Genomic DNA, 21,199 nt, shown 5'->3' on the forward strand with positions numbered 1-21,199 from the left:
TCAGACATAATGAGGTTGTGGTATAGAGATTCAGAATGCACAATTCAAGTTCAGCCAGAAATCAGAGAGCTCAAAATGAGACCATTCACGTTTCTGTGCTGAGATTAAAATGACAAGCTAGTAGTCACTTTTGTGGGCCCATAACAGTCTCCTTTGACTGTCAGTGGTGGTAAGTCAAACCTGCAATTTTTTTAAACTTCCAAAAGAAAAATGCAATTTAGTTTTCAACCCAACAGATATTAGTGTTTTATTGATGATTAGTAAATGCCAAATGCTAACAATTTTCCACTTGAGAAAGGGATTCTCATTTTAAAACCATGAACAATAATATGCACGGAAGGGTAAAGGTCAGGAAAATTGAAACAATTTTCCAAGAAGACACAGAATCAGAATCAGGTTTATTATCACCAGCATGGGACGTGAAATTTATTAACTTAGTAGCAGCAGTTCAATACAATACATACTATAGACGAGAAAAAATAAAATAATAAATAAACAAGTAAATCTTATTCAGTTTACTTTATACAGTATGTGTATATGGAATAGATTTAAAAACGTGCAATAAACAGAAATACTATATTTTTTTTAAAGTGAAGTAATGTCCCAGAGTTCAAAGTCCATTTAGGAATCAGATGGCAGAGGGGAAAAAGCTGTTCCTGAATCATTTAGCAGGAACAGCTGAATGAACACAGGAGTAAGTGTGTGCATTTTTATTAATGGTGCTGAGCAGTATCAACTTGTAATATTAAAAATAATGAGGAAGTGACAATTTTGAGGACGTAGTGAGTATACGTGTTTGGGGTGGGACAGAACTCCCTTGTGCTTTCTAAAATAGCACAAAGCTTGATATTTGTGCATATCTGAATGTTGTAAACTGTACATGCAGATAGTGGAGAAAATCTATTGATTAAACTCGATATATGTAATAGCTTAGTTGGAGTGGTTTGTAACGCTTTCTCTGGCATTACATAAGTGCAAAATGGAAAGGGAAGTGTTAACTTTTACTGTAAGGAGAACTTGAATTGGAGATAAGGATGTTTTCTCACACTCTTTTTCCTGTTGGTGTGCATGCATCCTAGCAACTCAGTTTTTGGCAACCTAACAGCCTTAGAATGAGCATATGTGATTATGATTTTTTTTATCCAGTCCCCTCATAATGAATTTTGCTTGTATCTTTGGGTATTTTAACTGCTCTCACCTGCTCATAGCAAGAGGAGGAGCGGAAATGTAAATCAAATTCAAAAAGTCAAATCTTAAAGTTTGTGAACCAGCATAACTTCAAAACATAAGAGTACACAACAGGAATGGCAGGAACTGTGAGCAAAATATCAATCATACATCATTGAGATGTAGGCAGAACAACAAGTAACTTCACCCTAAGACCTTGCAGAGTGACAAACAAAGATTTTGATGGCAATGAAAGCAAAAGATCAATGTAAAAATAAAAATGACTGTGGATAAAGGATTTCAACTCTGACAGAAGAGAAATGGAAATGCCGAGGATTGTAAAATGGCAATGAAGAGAGGCAGTCACAATGATGGAACCTTGCTTGACGTTAGTTTCCTTTCAGACCAGGAGTGTTGGCATGCCAAGTCAATGGATTTTCAACTTGTAGTTATAATGCTGATCTGGAGAAAACTAGAAACGGTTCTTGTATTTGCTATTCTGATGCTTAGCTGCTGGACTGAACTTGGAATGCATGCAGTATTTTCTTTAATGAAGTTATGGATGAAACACAGTACTTTTTTTTTACATCCTGTGGTCTGTGATTATTTAATTAAAACAAAATCCTAGCTGATTGCCTTAGTTGACTTTTTTGGACTTGTAGGTTTAGAAAGAAAATGACCTTGGTATTAATTTTTAAATTTCACCATCTTAAGTTGAATTTAGAATTTCATTTGAGTTCTCCTGTTCCTCGATGTATTGTGATCTCCCAGGCTTTGTAGTCTGGTTTCATTTGTAAAAGGCTTAGCATGATGTACATGGGACTGAATTTTGTATACCAGCAGTAAGCAATAGCAGAATTTCTGGTAACTAGATATTCAGTGACCAAAATGTCATCCACACAGTTTTGTTGCACAATTCAGATTGAGTAGTGGAATGCCGACATTGAGGAGAGGATGTGATTTGCGCTTCACAACTGGCCTCTTAGTTTTATACCAGAGACCTGCATATGACACCCTATCTACTTAATGTGGTCTCTGACCTGGGGGGCCCAGGATGTAAGATAAGTGCAAGTAAATGCTGCTCAGTTTGTTTCTGTTTCTTTTGCTTTGTTTTCAATTGTTTTTTAAAAAAAACCATCTGATTAATTTAAATGTCTCTAGCTGCTCGGAGCCTGCTCCAGTTTATTGGGCCAATCCATTAATCTCCCTGTATTTGGAAAATGTACATTAAAATGTTTAAAAATGCAAGAAGTACTCAGCGGGTCATGTAGTTCCTGTTGATAGAGGAAGATGGTCAATGTTTCAGATAAAGATTCTTTATAATACAAGATAAAAGAACCCAACAGTTATAAGCTACAGAGAGAATAGAAAAGGAGAGAGGACACATTATCACTTGTGCAAGCTGAAATTGGTGTGGGGATTTTTTGTTTGTTGAGGAAGCTATCTGGTTAAACAGGGCAAGTAAAGAGGGAATGAGAAAACAGACAAAGGAACATGATTTTTTTTTAAAGTTATGAAATGTGGGTCAGGGGTATAGGAAATACCCAGTATATTGAGGGGGGGGGGGGGAGGGAAGAGAGAGGGAAGCTGTTTATATCACAGATGCTAACCAAAAGAAGAGCAAGCAAATAACCTAAAGTTGTTGAATTTCATATAAAGCCGCAAAGTCTGCTACATGTGGAGCTGGAAGCTGGAGGCTCTGTTCTTCAGGCTTGAAACGGATCACTTCAAGATACTGCAGGTGCATCAGAGACAGGTGGAGAATTGAAATAGTAGGCAATAATTAGCTCTGGGCAGCCTCTGCATACTGAAACACAAAGCAATTGCCCAGTTGGTACTGGGGAAACTCCAGTGTCAAGGAAGCTAGATCTCTAATGTTGAATGCAGTACGCTAGGTTGGAAGTAGTACATGTAAGTTTAAATAGCAAGATTAAATAATGAATCATTTCTGTACTTAAGTGATGACAAAAAAATCTTTGACCTTGGGTGCTCAATAGCTAATTTGTTGAATATTCTAAAAATGTGCTTTAAAGGAGAAATCAGTAGGGATATTGTTGCAAATTGGTGTATCAAAGATATTTGGACATCAGGAGCCTCAACCTTGGAACTGTGACTGATTCAGAGCTAATATATCTGAGACAGACCTTTTGGATTCTGTCTGTTCTTTGCACTTGGCATTTATTGCAATCCCTAATCTATTGTTGCATTTGCATAGTAACTTTTGGCAGTGGTAACAATATAAAGCACAGGAAGTTGCCATGAGTAATTGAGAGTCAGCTTTGTTAGAACATACAAAGCACATCATAGGATCAAGTCATTTGGCTTGAAATGTCTCTCAAACAGATCTAAATTCAATGAAATTTCTTCTGGTTGCATACAACTAACTATCTGTTTATTCTCTGCATATTCAATAATTTTAAATAATTTTTAATACTGCTGTCATATCTGCTTGCAGTACTACTCCTGGCAGCTGATTCCAGACACCTGTCACTTAGTGCTTATAAAACTAAAACCTACCCCACACATCTCCTTTTCAACTTCTCCCTTTCACCTTATGTTCCCTAATATTGAATATGGTATAAAATAATATTTGTTATGGAGGGGAAAACTAAACCAAAAATCAGGAAGCAACACTTCTCCCAGCGTTTCAGATGAGATTACAGAGAAGAATAACCAGAAGATTCTATGGATGTTGAAAATCTGGAGCAACATGCACGTAAACTGCAGGAGGAACTCAGCATTTATGGAAAGGAATAAACAGTTGGTTCGGGCTGAGACCCTTCTTCAGGACGTCAGGAATCCCTTCAGCTTTTTGTGTATGTTGCAGTGAAGAATGCAGCTTTTAGGTGCAAAACTTGAGGTTACAGTGTATAGTCCTGTCATTTAAATTAAAGATGAATACGTGACACCCAGTTCTGAGATTGAAGATACCCAGAGGCTGTTCGAAGGCTCTATCTTTGATAACATTTTCTGTGGAGTTAAAATTCGGCAATTCAAATGCCAATTCAGACTCTTGCGGTGGGCAGTGTTCTCTAGAGTGAATATTTTCTGTCTCCAGTGGTCTTCCCATGTTTTATTTTTGATTTTGTAGTAGTTTTGATTTTGCTTCTTTGAGCGATAATTGCTGAAAACTTTAAAGATGAGAGAAATGTGTTACTTGCATGTTAGAGAAAAATATTTCTCAAAGAAAATCTGCAGATAGCAAATCTTCCACATGCATGGCTTGTTTGTTTCACCTTGGGGGAAAAAAGGTAAGCATGTGGAGAAGTAGTTAATCTGAATGGTTAGACAAATCACACTGTCACTAAATGGCAAAGAAAGCAACTGCTTCCCAAGCTAGCTCTCTTTTCGTGCAGTACCGGTGCTTATGAAAACATACGTTCTTGATTCTTACACCGCAATTGGAATTAGTTTATTATTGTCACAACTAATTCCAGTTGTTTTGCTTGATGAAGTAAAGGCACTGCTGCGCTTTCCTGGCCAAGGAATCCGCACAATTGGAAAAGGACAAGTGATGCATTCTAGTGTTTAAATCCAACATTCTTTTTGGAGTCAGGAAAGAGCACAAAACTTGTTGCTTTACAATTGTTTTATTGGAAGTTGGTAGAACAAAGAAAAATTGAAACAGACCACGATGGGGGGGGGGGGGGGGAATGGGTGTCAACTAGTTGAAGAACAGAGAAACTAAAGATGCCACCTAGCATAAAACAGCTATTTTATACTACTGAGATTAGAATGTACTCCTTCAAATACGATGTTACAAAGTTAACCAATGAGAAAGTATTTAATGCAGAGCAAAGAAATTTCCAGACTTTCCAGAACTATTTTGTATGGCCACTAGAAGCATACTGACCTCTTCGACACATAATATAGCCACTAGGAATCATAGCAAGCAGTTGTTTGTAATTATATAATTATTTATAATCTGCTTTTATTTTATATAAAATACAAGCAGATAATTGTTCAACTGTAAAAAAAAACAATTAAACAGTCTAATCTAAGAATTAAACAATCATATCAAACACAGACTGTTGGTGACAATTACTCATAGGGACTTGTAGCTGTTAACACTGTCATCCTCAGCACCTTCAATGTAGATAGAAACTGATGACCAGTTCTTTTGTTTTGGTGGCACAAGGGAGCGGTTATTACTCTTCTTGTTCGTTGACTCGTTGTTATTTGAATCACGCCCCAGTATGGTGCTGTCATCTGCAAACTTGTAGATGGAGTTGGGGTGGGATTTGGCCACACCGTCGTGAGTGTACAGGGAATAGAGTTGAGGGCTGACGATGTAACGTTGTGGAGTACCACTGTATCGAATAAACATGGTGCTACCTATTCTTAGTGATTGTGGTCCATTCTTTAGGAAATCAATGATCCATTTGCAGACAGAGTGTTGACTCCCAGGGTCTGGAGTTTGGTGATGAATTTGCATGGGATTATGGTATTGAAGTTGGAGCTGTACTCAATAGATAATCTGATGTAGGTACCTTTACAGTCTAGATGTTCCAGAGATGAGTGTAGGGCGAGGCACATGGCATCTGCCAGAGATCTGTTTCAGCAGAAGACAAATAACAAAAAGGACAGTAAAATCTACATGTTCTATTATTTGTTCTTTGGCCAATTTTGTTAAATGAATAAGTGAATGTGAAATCCAGAAGAATAAACTTTCCCCATAAATAAGAGAATGTATGCATTTTCATTGTACTTAGAGCTTCAACAGGAAGGGTACAACATTTGTTCTGGTAGATCTCTGTTTTAGGCTGTGTTGATTTTTAATTGACTTGGCTTTAGGCTTTGTTGTGTGGCATTTACTCTTCACTACAGAGACCAAGAAAATGGTTTATTTGACAGTTCTTAACTTGGAGCCATTCATATTGGAAAAAGCTCATCTATGTTTGGACAGGGTTTTCAGCCAAGTGGAAAACGAATAATAGCTTCTGCATGCAATTGTTGTGGCCACTGTGGGCAAGAATATTCAAAACCTGTTCAGTTTTCTCCTGATCAAAAAAAAAGATTGATAATAACAGCTTGTGTTTTGAGTATTATGAACAGTCATGTTCAATTATGGCTGTTATTGAGCCATAATTGAGCTGCATGGCAGCTTTTTTTTCCGCAGGTCAGTTACTCGATGACTTCTGCTTTTGCAGGTTGAAACGCAGCTGTCAAAATGAGCTGAATGGCAGATGCAAGCAACACACCGATCACCTGCCAGCTTGTACCCCCTCACCACCCCACCACCCCATCACCTTCTTATTCTGCTTTCTGCCCCTTCCTTTTCACGATGAAGGGTTTCTGGCTTGAAACGTCCACTGTTTATTTCCCTCCACAGATGCTGCCTGACCCACTGAGTTCTTGTAGCATTTTGTGTGTGTAACACATATAACCTGTTACTCAGTTCCCAGGCCCACCACTGGTGAGCATGACTAATATGTCAACATTAAATGAAGATAATTAGAAAACGGGTTGTTAGTTTTGCCTGGACCTGTTTTTTTTTAAAGCTAACTACTGCTTTTAATTTACTTTTTAAAAAACCTTCTTTGAACTGTTTCTAAATGTTTCATTATCAGAGGCATTGGAACACAGTTCGTGTAACTTTGTTATCAACAGGTTTGCAAAGGCTAGTGGAGTGTGTGGGTGAAGGTGCTCAGAACCTGCCACTAGAAACCCAGTTGCTGTCCGTGGCCTGCTTCACTCTGCAGAATGACTTTCTGGAAACAAGGTGCAGCCAGATCATTTCTCTGCATCTGGATGTGTGGATAGCCACTGGGTCCAATCTCAGTATCTTCAGTTGCTGCTTATCATAATGATCATTGTGTGGTGCTGACTCTTGAGTTTACAATTTCAATATGCTGTTTGTTTTGTTATGTTTATTGTACATTATCATCTATTTATTGTAGCTCCATTTAAGTTTAAACTTGTATACTTATCTGAATTGCCTGCAATTAATCTGCAAGAACTACCTAGGCTGAAAGCAATAAATCAGATTTTTTTTTGTTATTCATACTGAGCTATCTTAAAATCAAAGCAGTCCTTTTTTTTATAGGGTATGCTAAAGACACCAGATATTAAGTATTCTGAATTCTGTTACTTCAAATAGTTGACTTGCTATGCTGGTGGATCTGGGGCCACAGAGAGGATTGAATGACAAGAATGATAGAGTTCCTTCCCTGAGAAGTAATAGGGGAAGCAGGTTTTTATTTTGCTGGTCATAGCAAAGCTAGACATCAATATGAAGATGTAAAAAAAAAACCCCAGACCTCTAAATTTTCATGTGGAAAGTACTTTGGACAGAGCAGTTTCTGATATCAGCATGTAAGTGAATTTCTATTCCACTCTCACAGGAAGTGAAAGATGAAGCGATATATCTTGTGACTGTGAGAGTGACAGAACTTGTAAAGTTTTGCAGAGCTGTGGTTGTTGATGATGACCATTGTGGTTCTTCAGCTTCTTGTTTTGAACTTAACCCCTTCAGTGTTGAGCTACAGATGACATAGAAACATAGAAACCCTACAGGACGATGCAGGCCCTTTAGCCCGTGATGCCGTGCTGAATATGTACTTACTACAGAAATTACCTAGGGTTACCCACAGTCCTCTATTTTTGTAAGCTCCAAGAACCTATCCAGGAGTCTCTTAAAACATCCTATCGTATCCTGCTCCACCACCGTCGTCGGCACCCCATTCCACGCACTCACAACCCTCTGCGTATATTAAAAAAAAACACCTTAACCCTAATAAAAACACAAAATGCTGGCAGAACTCAGCAGGCCAGGCAGCGTCTATGGGAGGAGGTAGTGACAACGTTTTGAGCCGAAACCCTTCATCACTCCTGATGAAGGGTTTCAGCCCAAAACGTTGTCACTACCTCCTCCCATAGATGCTGTCTGGCCTGCAGAGTTCTGCCAGCATTTTGTGTTTTTATTTATTTCCAGCATCTGCAGATTCACTCGTGTTACCTTAACCCTAATATTTCCTCTGTACCTACTTCCAAGCACTTCAAAACTGTGCCCTCTCATGCTAGCCATTCCAGTCCTGGGAAAAAGCCTCTGGCTATCCACACGATCAATGCTTCTCATAATCTAATACACATCTATCAGGTCACCTCTCATCCTCTGTTGTTCCAAAGAGAAAAGGCCAAGTTCACTCAACCTATTCTCATAGGGTATGCTCCCCAATCCAGGCAACATCCTTGTAAATCTCCTCTGCACCCTTTCTACAGTTTCCACATCCTTCCTGTAATGACCAGAACTGAACACAGTACTCCAAGTGGGGTCTGACTAAGGTCCTATATGGCTGTAACATTACCTCTGGGCTCTTAAACTAAATTCCACGGTTGATGAAAGCCAATGCACTGTATGTCCTCTTAACCACACAATCAACCTGCACAGCAGCTTTAAGTGTCCTATGGACTCGGACCCCAAGATCCCTCTGATCCTCCACACTGCCAAGAGTCTTATCATTAATACTATATTCTGCCATCATTTTTGACCTACCAAATTGAACCACTTCACACTTACCTGGGTTGAACTCCATCTGTCACTTCTCAGCCCAGTTTTGCAACCTATCAATGTCCCATTGTAACCTCTGACAGCCCTCCACACTATCCACAACACTCCCAACCTTTGTGTCATCAGCAAATTTACTAACCCATCCCTCCACTTCCTCATCCAGGTCATTTATAAAAATCATGAAGAGAAGGGGTCCCAGAACAGATCTCTGAGGTGCAACTTCAATGCAGAATATGACCTGTCTGCAACCACTCTTTGTCTTCTGTGGGCAAGCCAGTTCTAGATCCAAAAAGCAAGGTCTCCTTGGATCCCATGCCTCCTTACTTTCTCAATAAGCCTTGCATGGGGTACCTTATCAAATGCCTTGCTGAAATCCTTATAAACTACATCTACTGCTCTACTTTCATCAACGTTTTTTGTCACATTCTCAAAAAATTCAATCAGGGTCATAAGGCACGTCCTCCCTTTGACAAAGCCATGCTGACTAATCCTATTCATATTATGTCTCTCCAAATGTTCATAAATCCTGCCTTTCAGATCTTCTCCATCAATTTATCAACCATTGATGTAAAACTCACTGGTCCATAATTTCCTGGGCTATCTCTACTCCATTTCTGTCTCTACTCCTTTTCTTGAATAAGGGAACAAAATCTGCAACCCTCCAATCCTCCAGTACCTTTCCAAAGATTTTCAGAGGATTTTTGATGATGCAAAGATCATTGTCAGAGGCTCAGCAATCTCCTCCCTCGTCTCCCACAGTAGCCTGGGGTATATCTCGTTTGGTCCTGGTGACTTATCCAACTTGATGCTTTCCAAAAGCACCAGCACATCCTTTTTCTTAATGTCTCTATGCTCAAGCTTTTCAGTCCACTGTAAGTCATCCCTACAATTGCCGAGGTCCATTTCCATAGTGAATACAGTTGGCCCTCCTTGTCCGCGAGGGTTTGGTTCCGGGACCCCTCGCAGATACCAAAATTTGTGAATACTCAAGTCCCTTATTCAACTTGTCTCAATGCAGTGGATCTTAGGACCCAGCAGAACCCCAGACCTTATTTAACCTGTCTCAGTGTGGTGGGCATTAAGACCAGCGGCAGAGATCTGAATCCGCAGTGTTTCTGTTCACGAAAATAATCATGATCACTATTGAAAATAAAGTGGAAATAATAAAGCGATCGGAAAGAGGTGGAATGCCATCAGTCATTGGAAAAGCATTAGGCTACAGTCGGTCAACGATCGGAACAATTTTAATGGATAAAGTGAGAAAGGCTGTGCCCCAATGAAAGCTACAATTATTGCTAAGCAACGCAGTGGTTTAATTATTGGGTTTTGGCGTTTTGGATTTTTGATCCTCACGCCAACCCGGCACGGTGGACAGCACACTCGATAGCGGTCTGTCACTGGATCGAACTCGGGAAGAAGTTCCCGAGCCCGGTGTTGAAACATACGTTCTTGTGTTTTATCTGCATAGAAAGGTAAAATATATACTACATACTAAGATAAACGTTTGACTAACTGACACTAAATAATACTGGATGTACCTGTTCCGATTTACTGAGTAAGAAAACTTCTGATTTTTTTTTATCCCAATCTACGATAACCCACCCACATCCTCCCGTATACTTTAAATCATCTCTAGATTACTTATAATACCTAATACAATGTAAATGCTGTGTAAAATATTTGTTATACTGAATTGTTTAGGGAATAATGACAAGAAAAAAAAGTCTGTACATGCTTGAACAACAAGTGCTGGAAGAGCACTTCCAGGTTTTTACGATTCGCGGTTGGTTGAATTCGCGCATATGGAATTCGTGGATAAGGAGGGCTGACTGTACTGAAATAAAGTATTCATTAAGTACCTCTGCTGTCTCCTCTGGTTCCATACACACTTTTCCACTGTCGTACCTGACTGGCCCTATTCTCTGACATCTTATCCTATTGCTCTTCACATACTTGTAGAATGCCTTGTGGTTTTCCTTAATCCTGTCTGCCAAGGCCTTCGCATGGCCCCTTCTGGCTCTCCTAATTTCATTCTTAAGTTCCTTCCTGTTAGCCTTATAGTTTTCTAGATGTCTATCATTACCTAGTTTTTTTTTTGAACCTTTCATAAGCTTTTCTTTTATTTTTGGCTAGATTATCAACAACCTTTGTACACCATGATTCCTGTACCCTACCAGTCTTTGCGTCTCATTGGAATGTACCTATGCAGCCTCGCACATCTGCCACATTTTTGCCGTACATCTCCCTGAGAACATCTGTTCCCAATTTATGCTTCCAAGTTCCTGCCTGATAGCTTCATGTTTCCCCTTGCTCCAATTAAATGCTTTCCTAACTTGTCTGTTCCTATCCCTCTCCAAAGCTATGGTAAACTAGATAGAATAATGATCACTATCTCCAAAATGCTCTCCCACTAAAAGACCTAACAGCTGACCAGGTTCATTTCCCAATACCAGATCAAGTACAGCCTCTCCTCTTGCAGGCTTATCTACATATTGTGTCAAGAAACTTTCCTGAACGCACTTAACAAACTCTACCCCATCTAAACCTTTTGCTCTCGGAAGATGCCAATCAATATTGGGGAAATTAAAATCTTCCCCAACAACGACCCTGTTATCATTACACCTTTCCAGAATCTGTCTCCCTGTCTGCTCATCGATGTCCCTGTTACTATTGGGTAGTCTATAAAAAAACACCCAGTAGAGTTTTTGACCCCTTCCTGTTCCTAACTTGCATCCACGGAGACTCTGTAGACAATCCCTCCATGATTTCCTCCTTTTCTGCAGCCGTGACACTATCTCTGATCAGCAGTGTCACAGCCCCACCTCTTTTGCCTCCCCCACCGTCCTTTCTGAAATATCTGGCACTGTAAGTAGCAATTCCTGCCCCTGAGCCAACCAAGTCTCTCTAATTGCCGCAACATCATAGCTCCAAGTACTAAGCTCATCCGCTTTGTTCATGATGCTTCTTGCATTAAAGTAGACACATCTCAAATCATCAGTCTGAGCGCATCCCTTCTCCATCACCTGCCTATCCTCCCTCTGATGCACCATCAATAACTCACTCTGAGACGTAGGAAGCGAGGTATCAGCTTTTATTGACTGGAAGAATGAACAACACTACATCCTGGGGAATGAGGCTGGGCAACAGGCCTCAGTTGCCTTTATACAAGGGTCTGTGGGAGGAGCCACAGGAGCAGTCAGCAGGGGTCTGTGGGAGGAGCCACAGGAGCAGTCCAGACAGGTATATGTAGTTCACCACACCCTCTCACACTGTCACCAAGCTTTCTCTATTTGTGAGCCAGCCGCCCCTTCCACCGTCTCTTCAGTTTGATTCCCGCCCCCCAGCAATTCTAGTTTAAACACTCCCCAACAGCCTTAGCGAACCTCCCTGCCAAGAGGCTTGACATTGGATAATTCAAGTATGTGACAAATGGAATGTGACATCTGACTTAAGTGATACAGAAAACTGAAGTTAAATTTCACTATTCGTATAGGATGAACCATGGAAAATAAATTGTACTTTAATTAAGACGTAGCGAGGTCAATTAAATTTAGATTTGAATGTTTTGTACATTAACAGACAATTATCCTCCCATAGCAAACATTTTATGTTCTCTTCCATTCTAGTGACAGTAATAAATTTGATGCTACCTGCCTCTGAGTGTATTATACATTCCTTGTGCAATACTTCAAGGGATGTACAGTACTTTCCTATGACTAGGGAATTAATGGAGTGTTGATGGCTTTGTATGGTTGCAAAGTTTCACTTCAACTTAACGGTAGCTGAATTTCTCTTCAACTTAACAGTAGCTGTTGCCTATCTCTCTTAGCAAACTGTATTTCTCATTCTGATTCCAGAGTCTGCCTTAGTTCTTCCTTTACCATTGATTTCCTGTCTTCTAATATGTCCTAGGCATTTTAAAATTTCATTTTCAAGATCAGGCCGTCACTAGCTAAGCCAATATTTATCACTCATCTAGAAGTGTTTTATGATCGTAGAGGTATGATCTTATGGAAAGCAGGAAATAGGATCTTCAGTCCACCAGTGTGCACCAGCCATCAATTTTACATTAATCGAGAGTTAATCACATTTGATCGAATGTTCTTGAGTAGGTGGAACTGCACCAGTGTTACTATTCATACCATGTGTGTTGTGGATGGGTGTGCGTAGGTGAGACCAGAAGGTAAATTGAAATTATCCCATATGACAAAGTTGCATAGGAAACATCAGTAGAGATTTGCATTTGAATATCATTGTATAATTACTATAGCAGAGGATAGTTGAGACTTCAGTCCCCACATGTAGATGAACTCAAAGAAGTTGTACTTTAATGCATGTGTATGGAGTACAGAAAATTGTCATTGTTTTTTGAATAAAATTGACTCTTTTAAGACTGCTAAAACAATCTAGATTGAGGTCATTCAGTTCCAGAGGTGGTCTCCAGAGTCAACATAATCAATTTTAGTATTTTCTCACATCTGCTAATTTGCTTGGAGTACTACAACTTATCCCTTCCCTTAAACTCCTTTTCTTGGTCAAACTTTTTGTGAAGAAAATTGACGGACACAAGATTATGTGTTTTTGTTTGGGTCTTCGTTCTGTCTGTGTGATTCCCTGAAGGAAGCATTTGTTTTCTCACCTTATGCATTTGTCATTTGTTTTGTAATGTGCTTTTTATCAACAGTATTGCCTGTAACCATTCTCTATATCTATACCTTAGATAAAATTAATCACTTTTTTAGAAATCGAGGGAACTGCACATAACATAGAGAAAAAAAAATTGTGCTATTGGAAGACAGCCAACATTATTGAGAAGGTAGAGAGAAAGTTGGTATTATATATGCCTAATATCATTGAAAGAAGCCATTTATTATGTTCTGACAGAATTGTAGGCATTAAGTTTTGAACATCTTACATTTTATTCCTTTTTATATAGGTTACGAGAAAGCTGAGGATACCTCTGAGAAAACTTCACTAGCTGATCAAGAAGATATGAGGATAATATTTATCAACCGACCTCAACTAGTAAAATTTTGTAGTAACCATGTCAGGTAGGATTAACTTTAATTGGCCTTTGGTTGAAAATCTAAATGTGATGTTTTTGTTTGCTATCAGGGCTCATTATTCTTTGTGTAAATATTGCTTAGTGTCGTATATCATTGGGTTATGATGTTTCAGATCCATTGTTAACTCAGTGCTATTTAATACAAATCTATTTGATCAATATTTGTCATAAGAGAATGTGTCATACAAATAAATGGCTCTTGTATGAATTGAAAATGGTGCTTATCTAAATGCAGATTTGTTAGTGGGTTAATTATAGTATTAAAGCTTTATTGCACTAGCATTCAACACAGCCAGTGAGCACATCCTGCTTAAGCTGGCATCTTTACACAACCTTCTTTTTTAAAAAAAATCTAAATTCTATGCTATTTTCCCCCATATCTTTTTGTGATTTTTTTCTTCCATTCCAGTCTTCCTAGTATTTCAATGAATATTGTCATTGACCCAGAATTTAGAGTTGGCAGTGTTATTGTCATCGTTGACCTACAAAGGAAGAATTACACTTAACCTTTTGCACATCTTCCTATCAGTCTTCATTTGAACTTGTAGCAGAGCCTTTTTTGGGGTTGGAGGTAGTGGGGAAGTGAACACACTGCAGATTGTAATTTGCAGCTCGATTGCCCACACTTTAAACACTGATATCTGCTGTCTTCCAATGAAATCCCTGGCAAATCTTTGCACTCCTTGTTGGGTTCCTTAGCATAAATTCTGGCACGCTATATCATGTTCTGCTGCTGGACTTCCATTTGTATCAATAGCTTCACATGATTTTACAGAAGTCCCAGCATTGATGGTTTTGTGCTGCTACTGCTGAGAAATATTCTAGGATGCACTGGGACACATCATAAGTGACGTAACCTGGGGTCATCGGGTGCTTCAGGTCTTTCAACATCAAGCATTCTAGCCCAGGCGACCCTGGCGGCGTTGATCAGGCCCTGGCTCGTGTCCTATTAGCATTGGTCCCGGGTCACATCTCTTGATCCTTAGCCATCTGGAGGCTCGCTTAGCAGCCTCAGTGACAGTCCTGATGGCACTTTTCTTTGGAGCCCCTGTAATGCCAAGAAGAAAGCAGTTTCTGCACAGCGAGCAGCCAGCAAAACCTCTGCACCCCACCCCTATCGCTTGCATTGTGTTGTACACCCTTGTCTCTGGCACTGCTCTACTCGCTCCTGGATTTTGCTTTCTTGCGTTCAAATGCCTCCTCAATCCAGTCTTTCCAAAAAACCGTCAGTTCGACCATGACCACCTGCATCAAGGTTTCTGACAATGGCCGTGTCAGGCCTCAGATGTGATGATGTGATGAAGTTGTGGAACTTTAATTTCTTGCCAAGATTGACTGGCAACTTAAGGTCAGACTCTCTGGTGAGCAAGCTTCTGGTGATCTAGGCAGAGGCTGTGGTTGGTCTCCAGCTTTGACACGGATTGGCGGGGGGTGCCTACTGTTAATGGGCAAGGAGGTGCTTTCTGTCACTGCCTTCAGCACCTGGTCATGGCGCCAGCGGTAGTGGCTTTCTCTCAGAGCTTTTGGGCAGCTGCTGCCAATGTGTTCCAGGGTGTTGCTGCCAGGGCAGGGAAGACATGATGGTGCTTCACTTTTAACCCAAGCAAAAAAAAAAAGATAATGCAGGAAACGCACACACAATTCTGGAGGAACTCAGCAGGCCAAGTAGCACTATGGAGAAGAGTAAACAGTTGAAGTTTCGGGCTGAAACCCTTCATGTTGAAGAAATCATTGTATTGAAGAAAATATTGTAGATCTAAAACAAAGTTGCTTTAATTATAAAACAATTGTTCAGTCAAATGCAGAAAAAAAGTATCTAAACTTGCGCTGTTAAAGTTTTCACCAGCTAAGTGGTGTAGAGGGACCATATGAAGTGGATCGAACCCCTTGGGTAATAGTTTACAGAGGGTACCTGCTCTTACTGACCAGTCAGTGGGCAGACTGAGATTGTCCATTCATGCATCTAACTTGCTGTATATTCCTAATTTCTGTAAACCAGTGTATAGGTATGGAAGTGTGGAACAAACACAACCCATAGTTATTTGTTATTCTGTCAGAAAAAGCTTGAATTTACAAGTAAAGAATAGAAGTGGTTTACTTAGTTTATAAGACAATAAGATATTGGAGCAGAATTAGGCTATTAGGCCCATCGAGTCTGCTCCGCCATTTCATCATGGCTGGTCCATTTTTCTTTTCAACCCCTGCCTCCTGCCTTCCCTCCTGTATCTCTTCATGCCCTGAGCAATCAAGAATCTGTCAACCTCTGCCGTAAATATATATAAAGGCTTGGCCTCCATACCTGCCTGTGGCACTGAATTCCACAGGCTCACCACTCTCTGGCTAAAGAAATTCCTCCTCAGCTCTGTTCTAAGTCAACACCCCTCTATACTGAGGCTGTCTCCTCTGGTCTTAGACACTCCCACCATAGGTAACATCCTCTCCGCATCCACTCTATCAAGGTCTTTCACCATTCAATTGGTTTCAATTATGTCACCCCTTGTTCTTCTGAATTCCAGTGTATACAGGCCTAGAGCCATCAAATGCTCTTCATAAGACAAGCAGTTTAATCCTGGAATCATTTTTGTGAACCTCCTTTGAACTCTCTCCAGTTTCTGCACATCCTTTCTAAAATAAAGGGCCCAAAACATAAAACATAGAAATCTGCAGCACATCACAGGCCCTTTGGCCCACAATGTTGTGCTGACCATGTAACCTTCTGTAGAAACTGCCTAGAATTACCCAACTGCATAGCCCTCTATTTTTCTAAGCTCCATGTACCTATCTAACTCCTCACAATACTCCAAGTGAGGCCTCACCAATGTTTTATAAATCTCAACATTACATCCTTGATTTTATATTCTAGTCCTCTTGAAATGATTGCTAACATTGCACTTGATTCCTCATCACAGACTCAACCTGCAAATTAACCTTTAGGGAATCCTGCACAAGGACTCCCAAATCCGTTTGCGCCTCAGATTTTTTCTCCTTTTAGAAAATAATCAACCCTTTTATTTCTCCACCAAAGTGCATGGCCATACACTTCTGTCACTGTGTTCCATCTGCCACTTCTTTGCCCATTCTCCTAATCTGTCTGAGTTCTTCTGTAGCCTCTCTACTTCCTCAAAACTACCTACCCCTCCACCTATCTTCATATCATCTACAAACTTTGTAACAAAGTCATCAATTCCATCATCCAAATCATTGAGGTTTAATGTAAAAAAAATCTGTTCCAACCAGACCCCTGTGGAGCACTACTAGTCACCAGCAGCCAACCAAAGTCTCCCTTTATTCCCACTCTTTGCCTCCTGCTAATCAGCCACTGCTTTACCCAGTCTTTCCTGTAATACCATGGGCTCATAGCTTGTTAAACAGGCTCATGTGGCACCTTGTTAAAGGTCTTCTGAAAATTCAAGCACCACAACATCAGCTGATTCTCCTTTGCCTCTCCAGCTTGTTATTTCTTCAAATAATTCTAACAGATTTGTAAGGCAAGATTTTACCTTGAGGAAATAATTTATAATAATTTTTCACCTCACTACTTTGGCTTTGAGAATTTAGTAGTTTTTAACATTGTGAATAGTGTGATTACCAAGGATATTTTAAAACTCAGATGTCTGTGACAGTCAGTTGTCAGTGTTCTGAGAATAGAACCTTAGCTTGAGATACTTCAGTCTTCCTCACCACCTGAAGCCTGATCTACTTCAGTGAGTTTGGCCTGTTAGTTCATTTGGTTCACTGTATCACTGGCATCTTGCCTGACCTGCTGAGTTCCTCCAGCTATTTTTTGTGTTGCTAACTCTAGCAAGGATGTGGTTGCACTAAAAATATTGTAGAGAGGTTCAGCTGTATGTGGCTGAGAATAGAGCATTTAAGTTACAAGGAGGGACCAGATAAATAGGGTTTGTTTTCCATCGAGTGGGGAAAGGTATGTGGTCCTGAGGTATACAGAATTCTGAAGGGCATAGGTAGGAAACTTTTTCTGTTGGCGGGTAGCTAAAATTCATTTATAGTAGAGGCAAGAGGTTCACAGAGGATATAAAGAAGAGTTTCTTTTTCCCACTCAGTCATTGGTTAGAATCTGGAATGCACTTTAAGAGTGGGTGGTGGAGAAAGAGACTCACAACACTAATGAGGCACTTGCTCAGTAATGTACAGAAGGCCCCAAACTAAATATTAGTAAATGGGATTTATACAGATGGATTTAGGGAGGGGTGTCATTAAAAAGACCCTTTTCCTGTGCTGTATGACTCTTATGGTTCTGAATGTAAATTGGCCCCCATTCATGGTATAGCATCTTGAATGATCTCTCCTGCAACTTCAAAGGATACTGGTGCTGAAGTTTGTCAAGATACTTTTTTTTTCTCTCCAGTCCTTCTGAAGGGTCACTATCCAAAATGTTGACTGTACTCTTTTTTCCATAGATTTCGCCCGATCTGCTGAGTTCCTCCAGCATTTTGTGTGTGTTGCTTAGATCTCAACTATATCTCGTTTTTCATCACTTTATTAGTTCCAAACAGATGACTTACAGTTGCATTGAAACACATTTGTCTAAGGCATTTTGTGCTTTGTTCCCGTTTGCTTTGCTTATGCATGCTTTGTTGTGTCGTAGGAAATTTTGATAAGTGAGTTTCCATGCCGTTGTCAGTCATTACATCCATTATTTAAGTATATAAGGAACAACATCAAGTTGCAAAATGGATCCTTGTAAGCTGTTGCTTCTCACATTCTACTGATTTGCTCACTTCCTCTTACACCACTGGCATTTAGGGCAGCAATGAAGCTCGTCCATCTCTGGCAGTGTTTAGGGCTTCCTCCTTCGAGTCAGCAGCTTCCTCTCAGTTTCACTACCGTCAGTCATACAAGTCCCGGATGGGACTCTGGAACACCATCACACGCAGATACAGAAGGATTTTTCCTTGCCGTTCTGTAACAATTCTGCTTTTCTAGTCAGGGTTGTTCATTCTGAGCTGAGCCACTGGAACTGGGCTTTTAGTCTGCCCTCTACCCTTTGACCTGTTTGGTATGGGTGACCCTACCAAGAGTCAAAGCATAAAGCCCTGACTCCATAGCTCTCCAGCTCATTGAAGAATGCAAGCCTCCAAACCACGACAAAGCTGTGGTCCTCTTGGAGGTCCACTGACTTGAGTACCTGTGAATTGTCCCTATTTTGCCTCTTGCTGCTCAGTCTGTTCCGTAAACAGACTAATAATTTGCCTTTAATTCATCTGTCTCTTGTGAACAACTCAACTAAATGCCTTCTGGAAAATCCAATAAATAACAGTCAGCTGCAATCCCCTATTCACAGCTTTTGAGTTTTTCTTCAACAAAGAATATTTATCAGAAACTATCTATTCTCCCAGATGAGTTGAAAGTTTTCAAGATATTGTAGACAACGGATGTTAGGCTGACAGACATGAGATTCTGGTTTTCTCAGTTCCATTGTTCATGGAGAAGACTCATTTATGAAAAATCCAAAGGAATAATTTTTAAATCAAGAGAACTTGTGGGATATTATAGTTTTGGCATTGGGAAGCTTCTCTGTTACAATCTTCAATCTCCTGATGAAAGCTATCTTTCCTGGGGATTCTCCACTTCATCATTTTCTTCTTTACAATCAAATGTGTGACTCCATTTTTTTTTGGTGACATCTTGCATGTTCTCTTTTGTCCGTTATCCAGCAATTTCTGGATTCCCAGTGCAACTATTCAGCACTTGTTCTGCATCTTTTCTGTTTTGAGTATCACCACTAATCATTTTTGTGGCTTTTGATTCTTTACAGTTAAAGTGCTGATTTTGCTATTACTTCCACAATTTTTCTTGTGCTTTCTTTATGCAGTGCTTTTGTGTGCTTTGTATAAGTTCTCCCATTATTGTCAATATCTGATGTTTTATATTTGCCCTAGTTTAAGTAAGGCAACTAAACTTTCAGATTAAGTAAGCCCCTTATCTCTTGCTGTCATAAAGTGTCTTTTGTTAGTGGAGTTCTTCTCTTGATACATGATCTAGTTGTGCATCACACTTCTATTTGTTTTTTAATCTCTCTGGAACTCATTCTGGAGGTGAATTCAGACAGTAAAATTCATACTCTCTTAAAGTAAGAAATCAGTAATAATATTTAATATGAAGAGACTTTGTAAACATGGAATTCTATTTCGAGGCAGAAAATTTCCTGCCGGAAGCATTCAATTCAGACAGCATTTGTGGAAGAAAAGCTGCTGTATGGCCTTTTTGTTTTGTTTCCAACACTTTCAGGTTTTGTTTGGATTTCCAGCCCTACCATTTTTTTTTTTAGCCAGCTGGTGGTGTAGTGACATCCACACTGGACTTCAAGGTGAGTGGTCCCGGGTTCAAACCTAGCTGACTCCTTGCAAGGTTTCCATCTGTGCTGGATTGAGTGTGGAACTAGCAACTCAGCCTTGTAAAAAAAAAAACCAGACAAATGCTAAAGAAGTGGCAAGGTCGCTGTCCGATGCACCACAAGGCACAAAGAGGAACAGCAACAATTCCTTTTTGCTTTTCCCCTTTCCTGGATCCACCTATGGCCTGCCAATTCTTGCTCCACACTAGCCCCTTGGTGCTGGCTATCTTTCCATCCAGATGAAGGGTGTCAACCCAAAATATTGACTGACCATTTACCTTCATTGGTGCTGCCTGATCCACTAAGTTCCTCCAGCTTTTTGAATGTTGCTCTTTAATTTCAAAATTGATTACTGTGCTTTTGAATTGGTTCTTTTTCAAAGAATGTTTCTCGCTTGTTATGGATATACGTCCCGAAGAACGTCATATGTCTAATGATCTTTAAAATTGTCTAATTATCTTTAATTGTCTTTAAAAAAAAAATTGGTTTTGTATATTGCCTCTCACAATTCAAAGTTACTCCTGTTTTATTTTCCTCTAACTAGTTGCTTGATGTTATAGTTAACTCCTTAATCCTGTCCTGTTCTGGTACTAGTGTTCCGCAAAATATTTCAAATTGGTTTAAAATCCCTACATTTATGTCCTGGTTTACAATCTTGGAGAATTTGAATATTTTTCATGTCTTTTGACTAAAAGTTACATCATTACTGGATTTCAGCAAGCCTTTAAAAATGATGACCACCTTTTAACATCCGAAAAGGGAAAATCCACAGCATAGGATTTTTGGATGGCTTTTTTTTTTCAGATTGGTAGGAGGCACAATTACCCAAATGGTGGCTACAAAATTGGTGTTCCTCTTGATTTGTCTTTGCAGTGATCTTTTGACGCTTTGTCAATTGTGGAGCGTTTATCAAAATAGATTTCCTGCCATTTCTCAGAATTAAGCCACTATCCTTCAAAAGCATGCAGATTTCACATTTATTGTTGTGTAACTCGTTTAATTGTTAATATACTTAACCAAGCCTCCACATTTGACCTTAAATAATGTGACTGGCAGAAGAGGTCTAACATCTAATTTTGAAAGCGGTTGCTATCTCCTC

At 39.7% G+C, this 21,199-nt stretch overlaps 1 protein-coding gene across 5 annotated transcripts in view; it reads left to right on the forward strand.

The window, feature by feature from the left end:
• The window catches only part of atp8a1 (ATPase phospholipid transporting 8A1), a 366,447-nt gene that overhangs the window by 56,157 nt on the left and 289,091 nt on the right, over positions 1 to 21,199 (forward strand). For all 5 annotated transcript variants that reach the window (XM_073064740.1, XM_073064742.1, XM_073064739.1 and 2 more), the window contains exon 2: positions 13,614 to 13,728. In XM_073064740.1, coding sequence (XP_072920841.1) covers positions 13,614 to 13,728 — 115 coding nt within the window. The remainder of the gene's footprint in view (positions 1 to 13,613; positions 13,729 to 21,199) is intronic.

Source organism: Hemitrygon akajei, chromosome 13, assembly GCF_048418815.1.
Source record: "Hemitrygon akajei chromosome 13, sHemAka1.3, whole genome shotgun sequence".
Classification (NCBI taxonomy): domain Eukaryota; kingdom Metazoa; phylum Chordata; class Chondrichthyes; order Myliobatiformes; family Dasyatidae; genus Hemitrygon; species Hemitrygon akajei.